General features: G+C 47.7%; 1 protein-coding gene across 2 annotated transcripts in view; it reads right to left on the bottom strand.

Annotated features, from left to right (window-relative positions):
• Window positions 1–12,732, bottom strand: part of fbxl13 (F-box and leucine-rich repeat protein 13) — a 444,736-nt gene that overhangs the window by 413,038 nt on the left and 18,966 nt on the right. For both annotated transcript variants that reach the window (XM_072471330.1, XM_072471332.1), the window contains exons 2-4: window positions 11,447–11,553; window positions 10,304–10,333; window positions 3,381–3,474 (exon numbers count right to left, since the gene is read on the bottom strand). In XM_072471330.1, coding sequence (XP_072327431.1) covers window positions 3,381–3,474; window positions 10,304–10,333; window positions 11,447–11,553 — 231 coding nt within the window. The remainder of the gene's footprint in view (window positions 1–3,380; window positions 3,475–10,303; window positions 10,334–11,446; window positions 11,554–12,732) is intronic.

The following is a 12,732-nucleotide window of genomic DNA, read 5'->3' as shown; positions in this document are numbered from 1 at the left end:
AATTAACTTTTTCTAATCTGACCCAAAATCATTCTATTTTATGAAAAGCCATAGCTCTGATTTTAACCAGAGATGCAAGGCAAGTGCTTGGTTTGCAGGCTTAGTGGTAGATTTACATTAAATTGCCTGCAAGGGACCCAAGCTATTTTAACACGTACACCTCATTAACATAATAGAAATGGCATGAGACTAGCGGGCAGGCACAGGGAAAACAAAGCAATATCCACCAACAAGGACTCACAGGAACAGTCACCTGCTGATGGATTGACAGATGGCGACAGGTCGGGTTAAAGTCTGGATGCTAGAAGATGGGATTAGAATGCTACTATGTTGCCCTATTACTGGGCAGCGAATGCGGAGAAATGTGGGGCTGGTGGAAGGAATCAGAAGCTTTGTGGGTGCTGATGGAGGCGGGGTCCTGCAAGGCTGGGGTTGCGGACGTTCGCAATGGCACCGCTGCCGCTAATTCAGGGATGTATTCTGTTAATCCGGCAATGGTAGCTACGCTGAGGATCTGGGGGCAATTTTGACAGCACTTCAAGTTGAGGACGGGTTGAGCGTGATGCCAACTCATCCTTCAAGAGGGAATCATGGGTTTGAGCCGGGGAGGATGGATCCGAGGTTCCGGGGATGGGAGGAAAAAGTGGTGAAAAAGGTGAAGGATCTGTTTCTGGAGGGGAGATTCACAAGTCTAGAGGAGTTTAGGGTGAAGTATGGACTGCAGCGTGAGGAAGGCTTTAGGTATATGCAGGTGCGGAATTTCGCAAGAAAGATTTTTCCGAGCTTCCCGGTGACACAGCTGTCAGTAGAGGGGTTGGAGAGTGGGGTCATCTCAGCGATTTATGGTAAGATTATGGAGTAGGATAGGGAGTCTATGGAAGGGATTAAGGGCAAGTGGGAGGAAGAGCTGGGGATGGAGCTGGAAGAAGGATTATGGTTCAAAGTGCTGCAAAGGGTCAATCCCTCAACCCCGTGCATGAGGCTGGGGTGATTCAGCTAAAAGTGATATAGGGTGTACTAAACGAAGGCGAGGATGAGCCGTTTGTTTGAGAGGGTGAAGGATAGTTGTGAGCAGTGTGGGAGGGGCCCATGTCCCTATGTTCTGGTCCTGCCCGAAGTTGGAGAGATATTGGGGATCGCTTTTTAGCACCATGTCCAAGGTTCTACATATGCATTCGGAGCCGGGTCCCCTAGAAGCCATATTCAGGGTGACAGGCCTGCCAGAGTTGCGGACTGGAGTGGGGCAGACGTCTTAGCCTTTGCCTGGTTGATTGCTCGCAGGCGCGTCTTGTTGGGATGGAGGTCAGCTTCTCTCCCTAGTGCATCGGCATGGCTGGGGGACCTGTTGGAATGTTTTGCCTTGGAAAACGTAGATGAGGGGTTCCACCAGAGATGGGGGATTGTCCATTTTGCACTTTGGGGACCTGGCTGCTGTCAAGGGGTGAGGGGGTCAGGTACTGTTTGTGTAAAAATGTAAAAAATATGATTAATAAAAATATTTTTCAAAAAAAGATGGGCGGCTACTTTTTTCACCCAGCACAGACATGATGGGCTGAATGGCCTCATTTTGTGCCGTAACTCAAGAGACAGAATGAGGAAGCGGCCCCTATTTCCAAAATGATTTTACTTTAAAAATATAAAAATCAAAAATCTCACCCAAGAGATGGGTTGCACTGGGAGGAAACCTGGGACGAGAAGGCCCAAGGGTTCCTTCTGGAGTCCAGATGAGATTTCCTGCTCCTCCTGGCTGACATGAAAACCTTTAAAAAGCTATTTTATTTAGCTTTTTGTGTCAACTTTCCTGGGTGCAGTTGGCACAGCCCTTGTGTCTTGTGACCCGTGATTTAAAATATTGTCTCAAATCATGACTTTTGCATTTTAATAAGACGTTCACTACCCAAACCAATGGGGTAGGCTGCTGCTTATAACTTGTCTATTAAAATGGCTCGGGATATGAAATTGATGAGAAGTAGGTGAGTTGCACTGTGATTTTTACTCCCAATTCCCTGAATCCCCAGATATTGCTATCAGTGGGCGCAGGGGTTAAAATTAGAGTGTATCAAAACCAGAATAGTACACAGCTTGAAAATTACACAGTTGTGTGCTTTAAATTAAGGTGCACACGACTTTTGCAGTTCAGACTAGTTAAGAAAGCTGTATAAAAGTCTAATGATGCAATCTTATGGAAGAGAGACAAAAATTATGGGCGGGATTCGCCTTTCCGGGGGCTAAGTCCCCACGCCAGCGGGAAAACCGGCGCGAACCACTCCGGCGCCAACAGCCCCCAGCGTCGAAGGGCCGGTGTGATCTCACGCATGCGCGGAACCGCCAGCGTGGTTCCGCGCATGCGCAGACCGGCCGGCGCATTCTGCCGCATGCGCAGGGGGTTGTCTTCTCCACGCCGGCCATGGCGTAGCCCTACAGGGGCCGGCGCAGAAGGAAGGAATGCCCCCACGGCACAGGCCCCCCCCCCCCCCCCCCCCCCCCCCCCCGAGGACCGCCCCAGCCGAATTACCTGCCAGGTCCCACCGTGTTGGACCATGTCTAATCCACTCCAGCGGGACTGGCCAAACACGGACGGCCACTTGGCCCATTGGGGCCCGGAGAATTGCCAGGAGGGCTGCTACCAACGGTCCCCAACCGGCGTGGCGTGAACCCCGCCCAAAAACCGGCGCCAGAGAATACGGCAGCCAGCGTCGGGGCGGCGGGGCGGGATTCGCGCCGCCCCCCTGGGATTCTCCGACCCAGCGGGGGGTCAGAGAATCCTGCTGTATGAATCTAGGACAACAAAGGATTAACAAGACACAGAGAAAGCCAGAGATGGACAAAGTTAAGGTATGGTACGCATAGTGGTTTATAGTTACTTAATAATCATGCACAAAAAACATTGTAACTGGCAAGTGTGAAATATTTCTGAACATTTTAATAGTAAGATATGCAACTGACTTGTACTTCCAACACTGATAAGTTTAAAAATACATTTACTATTGAATCATAGTCATAGAATTTGCAATGCAGAAGGAGGCCATTTGGCCTATCCAGCCTGCAACGGCTCTTGGAAAGAGCACCCCACTTAAGCCCACACCTCAACCCTGTCCCCGTAACCCAGTAACCCCAGCTAACATTTTTGGACACTAAGGGCAATTTATCATGGCCAATCCACCTAACCTGCACATCTTTGGAATGTGGGAGGAAACCAGGGCACCCGGAGTAAACCCACACAGGCACATGGAGAACGTGCAGACTCCGCACAGACAGTGACCCAAGCCGGGAATCGAACCTGGGACCCTGGAGCTGTGAAGCAACTGTGCTACCCATTTGACACTTACCCTCTTTCCTATATATATGTCCATGGAATAGAAAATTAATCAGCTGCTTACCACCTCACCTGACTCCAGATCAAAGAGATAACTTAGATAACTGCCTATCATTTTGGTCATACGTTGCTTGAATTCGTCATCGATAAACATATCCCTAAATAATAAAGAAGTAAAATATTAAAAGTACAATTAACAGAATAACAATCCACACAAGCAGGCATGTCGTAGGATGCAGGTGTGGATGTAAAAAATCAACCAATGTTGAGGAGTAAAAAAATATTTCCATCCAAATATTTACTCTTTTGTAAGATTTCACCACCATCTAATCTCCAGCTAATGACGATAAGACAACCTGAAGTATTGCCTTCTTTGTGTTCCACGACATAAATAACGAGTATAATTTAACTGTGGTGAAATGATGTGGAGATGCCGGCGTTGGACTGGGGTGAGCACAGTACGAAGTCTTACAACACCAGGTTAAAGTCCAACAGGTTTGTTTCGATGTCACTAGCTTTCGGAGCGCTGCTCCTTCCTCAGGTGAATGAAGAGGTCTGTTCCAGAAACACATATATAGACAAATTCAAAGATGCCAGACAATGCTAGGAATGCGAGCCTGGGGTTACCCCATCTCTGGATCTGTAAAAGATTTAATCACCTGCTAATGCTCGCATTCCTAGCATTGTCTGGCATCTTTACAAAGCACTTCAAAAATCTTAATTTGATCAAAGTCAACATGGTTTTACAAAGGGGGAATTCTGTTTTGACAAATTTATTAGAGTTTTTGAGGTTCGTGAGAGGGAAGATTGACAAGCGGAAAGGTCAGTGAGGGAAGAGGTGAGTGGGTCAGTCAGCAAGCAGACACGTTGGTGAGTAGGTGGGAGCCAGTGAGCGGGAACGTCAGCAAGCAGGAAGGTCGGGGAGTCGGAGGGCCAACAAGTGGGGAGGAGGAAAGCACGAGGTAAGTTATTAGGAGATACTAAGTTATTAAGAGTTTGATTATTTTTTACTCATTCGTGGGATGTGGTTGCTCATTCCTAATTGCTCTTGAACTGAGTAGCATTTCAGAGTGCATTTAAGAGTCAACCACATTGCTGTGGGTGCGAAGTCACATGTAGGCCAGAACAGCTAAGGATGGCAGATTTCCTCCCATTTTTAAAAAAATATTTTTATTAAAGGCATTTTACATATATACATAAAAATAAGAAGGCCAAACATCAACATGAACAGAAACCACAAGCCCCGAATATTTCCCGATAGCAACTCCTCAATTTACCCCGCCTTTGTATCTTTTCCCCCTTAACCTCCCCCCCCCCCCCCAACCATCCGTTCACCCCTCAATTCCCCTTGAAGAAATCTTTGAATGGTTTCCACCTCCGGGTGAACCCCTCCTCCCTCCACCCCCACACAACCCCTTCTCTACAGTCCATTTCCTCGCCATTGCGATGTTCGCCGCCCAGTAATGATTCATCAAACTTGGCAAAGCCAGCCTCCCCCCTCAGCCCCTCCAAAAACACCCTCCTCACCCGCAGGGTCTTCCCTGCCCAAACAATCCCCCAAATTGTCCCTTTAACCTTCCTAAAAAATGACTTGCGAACAAAAATGGGAAGGTTCTGGAACACGAACAAGAGCCTGGGCAGCACCGTCATTTTAACCGTCTGAATGTGCACTGCCAGTGACAATTGCAACACATCACACCTCTTGAAATCCGCCTTCATTCCCTTCACCAGTCGCGCCAAATTCAATTTATGTAGCTGTGCCCAGCTCCACACCACCTGAATCCCTAGATGCCGAAAACTCGCCCTCACCACGCGGAACGGCAACACCCCTAACCTCCTCTCCTGCCCTCGAGCATTCATCGGGAACACCTAGCTCTTCCCCATGTTCAATTTATACCCCGAAAACCGGCCAAATTCCCTCAAGATCTCCATGATCCTTTCAAAGCTGCCCACAAGGTCCAAAATATATTTCACTCGTCCGCATACAGTGAGACTCTGTGTTCCCTTTCCAACCCCTCGACGCCCTAAGTGCTATCGCCAAGGCAAAAAAGCAACGGGGAGAGTGGGCACCCCATCCTCGTCCCCAATGTAGCCCAAAGTAACCCAAACTCGTCCTGATCATCCGGACACTTGTCATCGGCCCCCTGTACAGCAGCCAAACCCAATCCACGAACCCCTGGCCAAACCCAAACTGACCCAGCACCTTTAACAGATATGTCCACTCCACCCGATCGAAGGCTTTCTCCACATCCATGCCACACTACTTCTACCTCTTGCCCCTCTGCTTACGCACATTCGGCAAATCCCTTCAATGCCGCCCCTTCACAAATCCCGGCTGGTCCTCCCCTAACATCCCCAGCACGCAATCCTTTATCCGCAATGCTACCACCTTCACTAACAACTACACATCAGTATTAAGCAGCAATATACGTCGGTACGACCCACACTGTTCCGGGTCCATATCTTTCATCAAAATGAGGGAAATGGATGTCTGCGACAATGTGGGAGGGAGCTCCCCCCTACCCCTCGTCTCATTGTACATCCTTATTAGCAGAGGCCCCAACTCCGCACCAAACTTCTTGTAAAACTCCACTGGGAACCCATCTGGCCCCGGGGCCTTGCCTGCCTGCCTGCATTGCACCAACGTCGTCCATCACCTCCCTCAGCCCGATTGAGACCCCAAATCGCTGCAGCCTCTCCTCCTCCACCCCATGGAACTCCAACCCATCCAGGGACTGTCTCATCCCCTCCTTCCCAATCGGAGGCTCCGACTCGTACAGCCTTCTGTCGAAGGCGTCAAGTACCACATTTACCCCCTCTGGGTCCAACACCATCTTACCCCTCTACACGGGAGAATGTGCAAACTCCACACGGGCAGTGACCCAGAGCCAGGATCGAACCTCGGACCTCGGCGCTGTGCGGCCGAAGTGCTAACCCATTGTGCCACCATGCTGTCCCTTTTCCACATACTTGTACACAGCCCCTCTGGTGCTCCGCAATTGCCCTACCGCCTTCCCCGTGGACAATAACACAAACTCCATCTGGAGCCTCTGTCTCTCCTTTACCAGCCCCTCTTCTGGCACCACCGAGTACTTCCTATCCACCATCAGAATCTCATCTAACTACCTTGCTCTCTCTTCCCATTCCACCCTCTCAATATGTGCACGGATCTAAATAAATTCACCCCTAAATATTGCCTTAAATGCCTCCCACAGTGTGGAGGCAGTGACCTCCCCAGTGTTATTCGCCTTCATATAGCCCAGGATGGCGGTCCTCACCCTCTCGCACACCTCTTCATCTGCCAACAACCTCACATCCAACCTCTGCTGCGGCCATTAGACCTCCTCCTGTGCCACACGCAGATCCACCCAGCGACGCGTATGGTCCGAAACCACGATCGCCAAATACTCTGAGTCCGCCACCCCGCCAGCAGCACCTTATCGTCAGAAAGAAATCGATCTGGGAGTACACCAGATGCACATGCAAGAAATATGGAAGCTTCTTCGCTCTTGGACACCCAAACCTCCACAGTCCTCGCCCCCATACGATTCATGAACCCCAACAGCTCCCTAGCCACCGCCTACACCTTTGATGACTTGGGCCTTGACCAGTCCATCCTCGGATCCAGAACCAGGTTAGAATCGCCCCCCATTATCAGCCGGTGCATGTCCAGGTCTAGGATCCTCCCCAACATCCACCCCGTAAAGTCCATGTCGTCTCAATTCGGGTCATAATTCACCAGGACTACCAGCAATCCCTCCAGCTTCCCATTGACCATCACATATCTACCGTCCGGATCGGCCACAATGCCCCCCTCCTCAAATGCCACTTTCTTATTTACCAGCACCATCATCCCCCTCGCCTTCATGTCCAACCCAGAGTGGAACATTTGCCCCACCCATCCCTTCCGCAGCCTTGTCTGGTCCCCCAACTTCAGTTGTGCCTCCTGTCAAAGCCCACCTCCCCCATCAGCTTCTCCAACATGCTCACCACATAAATGGCGGCCTCCGCACCTTCCATGCCTTCAGGCATTCCTACAATCCGCAGATTCTGTCTCCTGGAGAAGTTCTCAAGGTCATCCAGCTTTTCCCTCAGCCTTTTCTGACTGCTCAATACCATCCCCATCTGCAGCGAGGTCAACTGGCGCTCATGCTCCACCACCGACTCCTCTACCTTTTGGATTGCCAGGCCCTGAGTCTCCTACCTCTGTTCCACCCGCTGCCCTAAACAGCTCCACCACCTTGGCCAAATCCTCGGTCTCCTTCTCTGCTGCTGTAATTTGCCATTGAGGAATTCCACCAGCTGCTCTATTGACCACTAGGAGGCAGCGCTGCCCCATTGCTCTCCACCACCTTCTTCTGTATCGCACCACAAAAACGTTCCTGCTCCAGCTGTTCTCTCATCCTCACGGCTCTCCTTGTCCGTTGAACCATACATCAGTCCCACCAGAGGAGTATTACATTCCCTGGGCACTCATGCACCTTTTCCTCTCAAACGCATACAACTCGGGTGGGGAACGAATGAATAAATCCACCTTGAGTGGGAGCCACCAAATGTGCGACCTCTCACTCCTTGACCGCCACCGGAAGTGGGCATATTTCCTTTCATAAAGAACCTTAGTCTTCACAAATGCTGCCTCACCTGCTCGGTTTTAACAGAGATTTTTTGATTTCATTTCAGATTTCCAGCATTCACAGTATTTTGTTTTTGTTCCAGATAATATCATTAGTCAGAGACATTATAAATTTGAAGTTATGGCACCCTCTTAATCAATAGATTTGTATTCTTTGTAATAAGCACTGTGGCCGAGAACCTCCTGGTTCCCTGGTGCCGCATTTAGGAGGTACCCCAATGATGCACTGGTGAATCATTCTCGGCAGTTATATCACAAGGGTTTACCTGGCAAATGTGTTACTTCCTCTGGACAATTTTGCTGAGCTGGGAACCATCCAACAGAAGTGATTTGAACTGCTAACTTCTTATGAGTCTGCTAGTTTTAACCTGATAGCTACTTGTTAATAATAATAATAATCTTTATTATTGCCACAAGTAGGCTTACATTAATACTGGAATGAAGGGGCTGGTTAAGCACAGTGGGCTAAACAGCTGGCTTGTGATGCAAAGCAAGGCCAGCAGCGCGGGTTCAATTCCCATACCGGCCTCCCCGAACAGGCGGCGCAATGTGGCGACTAGGGGCTTTTCACAGTAACTTCATTGAAGTCTACTTGTGACAATAAGCTATTATTATTATTAAATTACTGTGAAAATCCCCTAGTCGCCACACTCCGACAGCAGAAGGGGAAAAAAATCATTTCTAACCTCCAGAGTAACTATATTAAAAATCTAGACCCATCCTCATACCCACTACATAATAATAATAGTAATTATAGTATTTATTATTGCCACAAGTAGGCTTACATTAATACTGGGAATGAAGGGGCTGGTTAAGCACAGTGGGCTAAACAGCTGGCTTGTGATGCAAAGCAAGGCAGTGCGGGTTCAATTCCCGTACCGACCTCCCCGAACAGGCGGCGCAATGTGGCGACTAGAGACTTTTCACAGTAACTTCATTGAAGCCTACTTGTGACAATAAGCTATTATTATTATTAAATTACTGTGAAAATCCCCTAGTCGCCACACTCCGACAGCAGAAAGGGAAAAAATAATTTCGAACCTCCAGAGTAACTATATTAAAAATCTAGACCCATCCTCTCACAGGCTACCCACTACATAATAATAATAGTAATTATAGTATTTATTATTGTCACAAGTAGGCTTACATTAACATTGCAATGAAGTTACTGTGAAAATCCCCTAGTCACCACACTACGGCGCCTGTTCGGGTATACAGAGGGAGAATTCAGAAAGTCCAATTCACCTAAACACGTCTTTCGGGACTTGTGGGAGGAAACCAGAGCACCCAGAGGAGACCCACGCAGACACGGGGAGAACGTGCAGACACCACACAGACAGTGACCCAAGCGTGAAATGAATCCGGGACCCTGGCACTGTGAAGCAACAGTGCTAACCACTGTGCTACCGTGCCGCCTATATGCTACTGTGCAGCCCATTACATATGATCACCCCAGGAGATCCACACCACCCTCACCCCCAACCTGACCCCCCTCTCGGTGCAACCTGGTCTGAACCTTCCCCCCCCCCTCCTTCCCGAACTGTGCCCCCCCCTTCCCAAACTGACTCCCCCCACCACCCTCACAGCACCACCACCTTCCAGGACAGACTCTCCCTGTCCTTCCCACACTGTCCCACTCTCACTCCTGCACTGACACCTCATCGTCCCAGACTGACCCCCCCACTCCCCCACCTTCACCCCCCCTTCCTCACCACCTGGCCTGACATGACCCCTCCCCATCCCGGTCTGATCCCCACTCCAGTCCGATCGACACCCCTCCCCACTCACCTCCAGTTTGACACCCCTGCTCCAAAATTGATCCCCAAATCCTGGACTGATCCCCTCTCTGGTCTGACCCCCTCCCCTCTCCGGTCCAAACTCCCACCACTGTCCTCTGCACCGCCCCCCCGTCCCTAGTCTGACCACCTTCTCCCGCATTGTTGTCTGAACCGCTTACCTCTTAATTGTTTCTTTAAACAGCTAATGCCATTAAAAAGGGGTGTTTCTTACCATCCCAGTTAATCCATGCCGATGCTTTGCTGCTCTTGTCTCACCCAGCCTGAGTGCGGAAGGTTGGGCGAGACAGGGCCTTTGAATCCCAGCATGGGTAAATCCGTCGAAAGTGCCAATCCACTGGAGATTGCCACTCCCAGGGAGTTAAAGGCCTAAGATATGGCAAAATCTAAACCGTTTTATACTTCTCATAATTCTGAAAATTCTGTTTTCAATGACTTGCAATTAAATTTGGTAAGAAATTACAGTGATTATAGTTAAATTATAAATTGGATCATTGTTGAAAGTTAGCTGTCCTCAATTTACAACTTGAGATTGTAATGATGATTGAAAGCACTCACCAGCTCAACTCCAGGTGCCTTTTATTTGCCCTGTAACAAAATGTAAGTATTAAATGAAATAAATATAAATGTCCAGCAAAACTAATGTGGTCCATTACCTCTGGATTTTTGTGATCCTGTTACATTCATTCACAAGGTCAAAATAAAAGTGCACTGCAGTGCAGTGGAAAACAACATTGGCTAGAATTGTGTGCTCCCCACCAGCGGATTCTGAGACTGAGGGACGGAGTTGAAATTGCATGGATGGGAATCCCTCCAAATTCCCTCTTCCTGAAATTGCAATGTTATGCTCTGGCAGGCAGGGCCTCAGACAGGAAGCCCATCCTTTCCCCAGTTAAAGTCCTTAAGTGGCCACTTAAGTGCAATATCATGCCGTCTCAATTTTTAGTTTGGTAGACAAATGACAGCTCAGGGATGGAAATGCATAAATAAAAATAGTTTGGTCCCTGGCAGCAAGGGACTGGAGAGCTGGAGCCCCTCCATCAAAAGCTCCCTTCTGAGTAGGGGTGCCCTCCCCTGAAGGCCCAATGATCTCCAGCCCTCCCTCCCCCACCCAACCAATCCCCGATACCTCAAATGCTTCCCCCAACAAATTCCCAGGCATTCCCTACCCTCTGTGTCCTTCGAAGTCTGGCACTTACTTGTCGACCAGTTGACGGAACTTACTGCCAGGTAGCTGGCTCTCTGCAATGCCGCTTCTGGTCACTGCAGCATGGTGACTGGAGATTTGCTGGCCAATCAGATAAACTGCCAGTTCGCCAATGCAGGGCTTTGAAGTGAGAGGTGGAAGTCCCACCTTATGCCAATTGACATTCATTAGAATGAAATATAGCATTGGGGCTGCATGAGATGGCGGGGATATTTTCTCTGGCAACTCTTCAGAAAATTTACGTTATTGACAATTCTTTAAGGGCTCAAAATTATTTTTATTGCAACAGATAGAGGAATATCTGTCAAATATAATTTCCAATTATTTTGGTAAATGCACCAACATCAAAAACTTCCCAGAATAAACAGTAACAAGTGGAGTGCATCTAATAGTATTTAGTTGCATACCAGGGCCAAATTGCCCTCAGCTAATAGCATGGATGATAAAAAAAGATTTGAAGCTAATCACCATTACAAATTTGATTTTATACTCACAAAAGCAAAGATTGATTCTTCATTTGGTTTTGTAGTTCTTTAATTTTCTCCTCCAAATATAATAACGGATCATCAGGACACTGAACAAATAATCCAATAAGCAATGCCTATTAAAAGACAAAAATATTAAATTGGACAACAAATTAAGAATAGCCATGAAGGTTTTCTGTAGTTAATGTGCTTATTACACTTTTGGGTAAGTTTTGTTTGGACTTGCAGTGGGGAATGTTTTCTGTGATATGTAACCACCCAAAGAAATGTGTACAAAATCCAAACATATAGTCACCTTGTGAGGTTGCTGCATAATATTTGGCATCACATAAGTTTGTTTTGCAGCATGATTTTGAAAATATTCATTTTTTTAAAATTCATATAAACACGTCTTAATTATAAAACACAGGAAGGCTTAAATTGTATTGCTTCTGGAAGAAAGTGAACAGGGCTGGGCTGCCCCTTCAATAGTGAAGCTTAGCAAACTGGAATTAAACCATCTTGAGTTGGAGCTTGGCAGACTCTTTGTTCAAAAGAAAAGAATGTACTGAAGATCTGTGCATAATTTTCATCTTAATTAGGCAACATGTGATGCTAGTATTTTTGAAAATTGGCACCACATATTGTTAACAAATCAAGTTTCCACGTAAAACAGCAAATACAATCCTGACCGCACCCACTCTCAGCTCACACAATGCAAGGCCCAGAAGCCCTAAATCAGTGCTTGACAGACTGCTGTAGTGCTCTTCAACTTATGACAACCAGAAGCCTGTACTGTTGATAAATTGAAATCCAAGCCGACCTGTTGTCAGCATTGTATGAGTCCTTCTCGTTTGTTCCCTGTGTATTCCCCTATTTCCGCTTTCTTTTATTTTTGCTGTTACATTTTTGATCCATGGATGATTTATGGATATGTGACTTTAAGGCAGTCTTCAAGCAGAAGGAAGAAGTGGCCTGTGCCTTTATTTCAAACAAAAGATTCAGAAGGCTGTGCTGTTTTAGACTGATGATTGCCAACTGGACGGCATGAGGGATGACTTGGTTTGATTGATTTGGCTGCTGGCCAAGGAATAGGTCCAAAAGGCTGCTTTCTGCCCAGTAACAGGTGGTGATTCGATCTGATCCCACTGGAATATTTTCAGAGTCACGAGGTTCCCTTTTGATTCACTTCTGATTCTGTAATCTGGATGGAGGGTTCTAACGAACTATCTCCTAAAATATATGACTAATCCTCTTTAGAAGGCCACTTTGAAGGCTTACTCTCCCTCCAGCAAGTCTTGGTATAAATATACAAC

The sequence above is a fragment of the Scyliorhinus torazame genome, chromosome 13, assembly GCF_047496885.1.
Source record: "Scyliorhinus torazame isolate Kashiwa2021f chromosome 13, sScyTor2.1, whole genome shotgun sequence".
NCBI classification, from domain to species: Eukaryota; Metazoa; Chordata; class Chondrichthyes; order Carcharhiniformes; family Scyliorhinidae; genus Scyliorhinus; species Scyliorhinus torazame.
The sequence above is the reverse complement of the archived record's forward strand: the minus strand, read 5'-3'. Positions and strand labels throughout refer to the sequence as shown.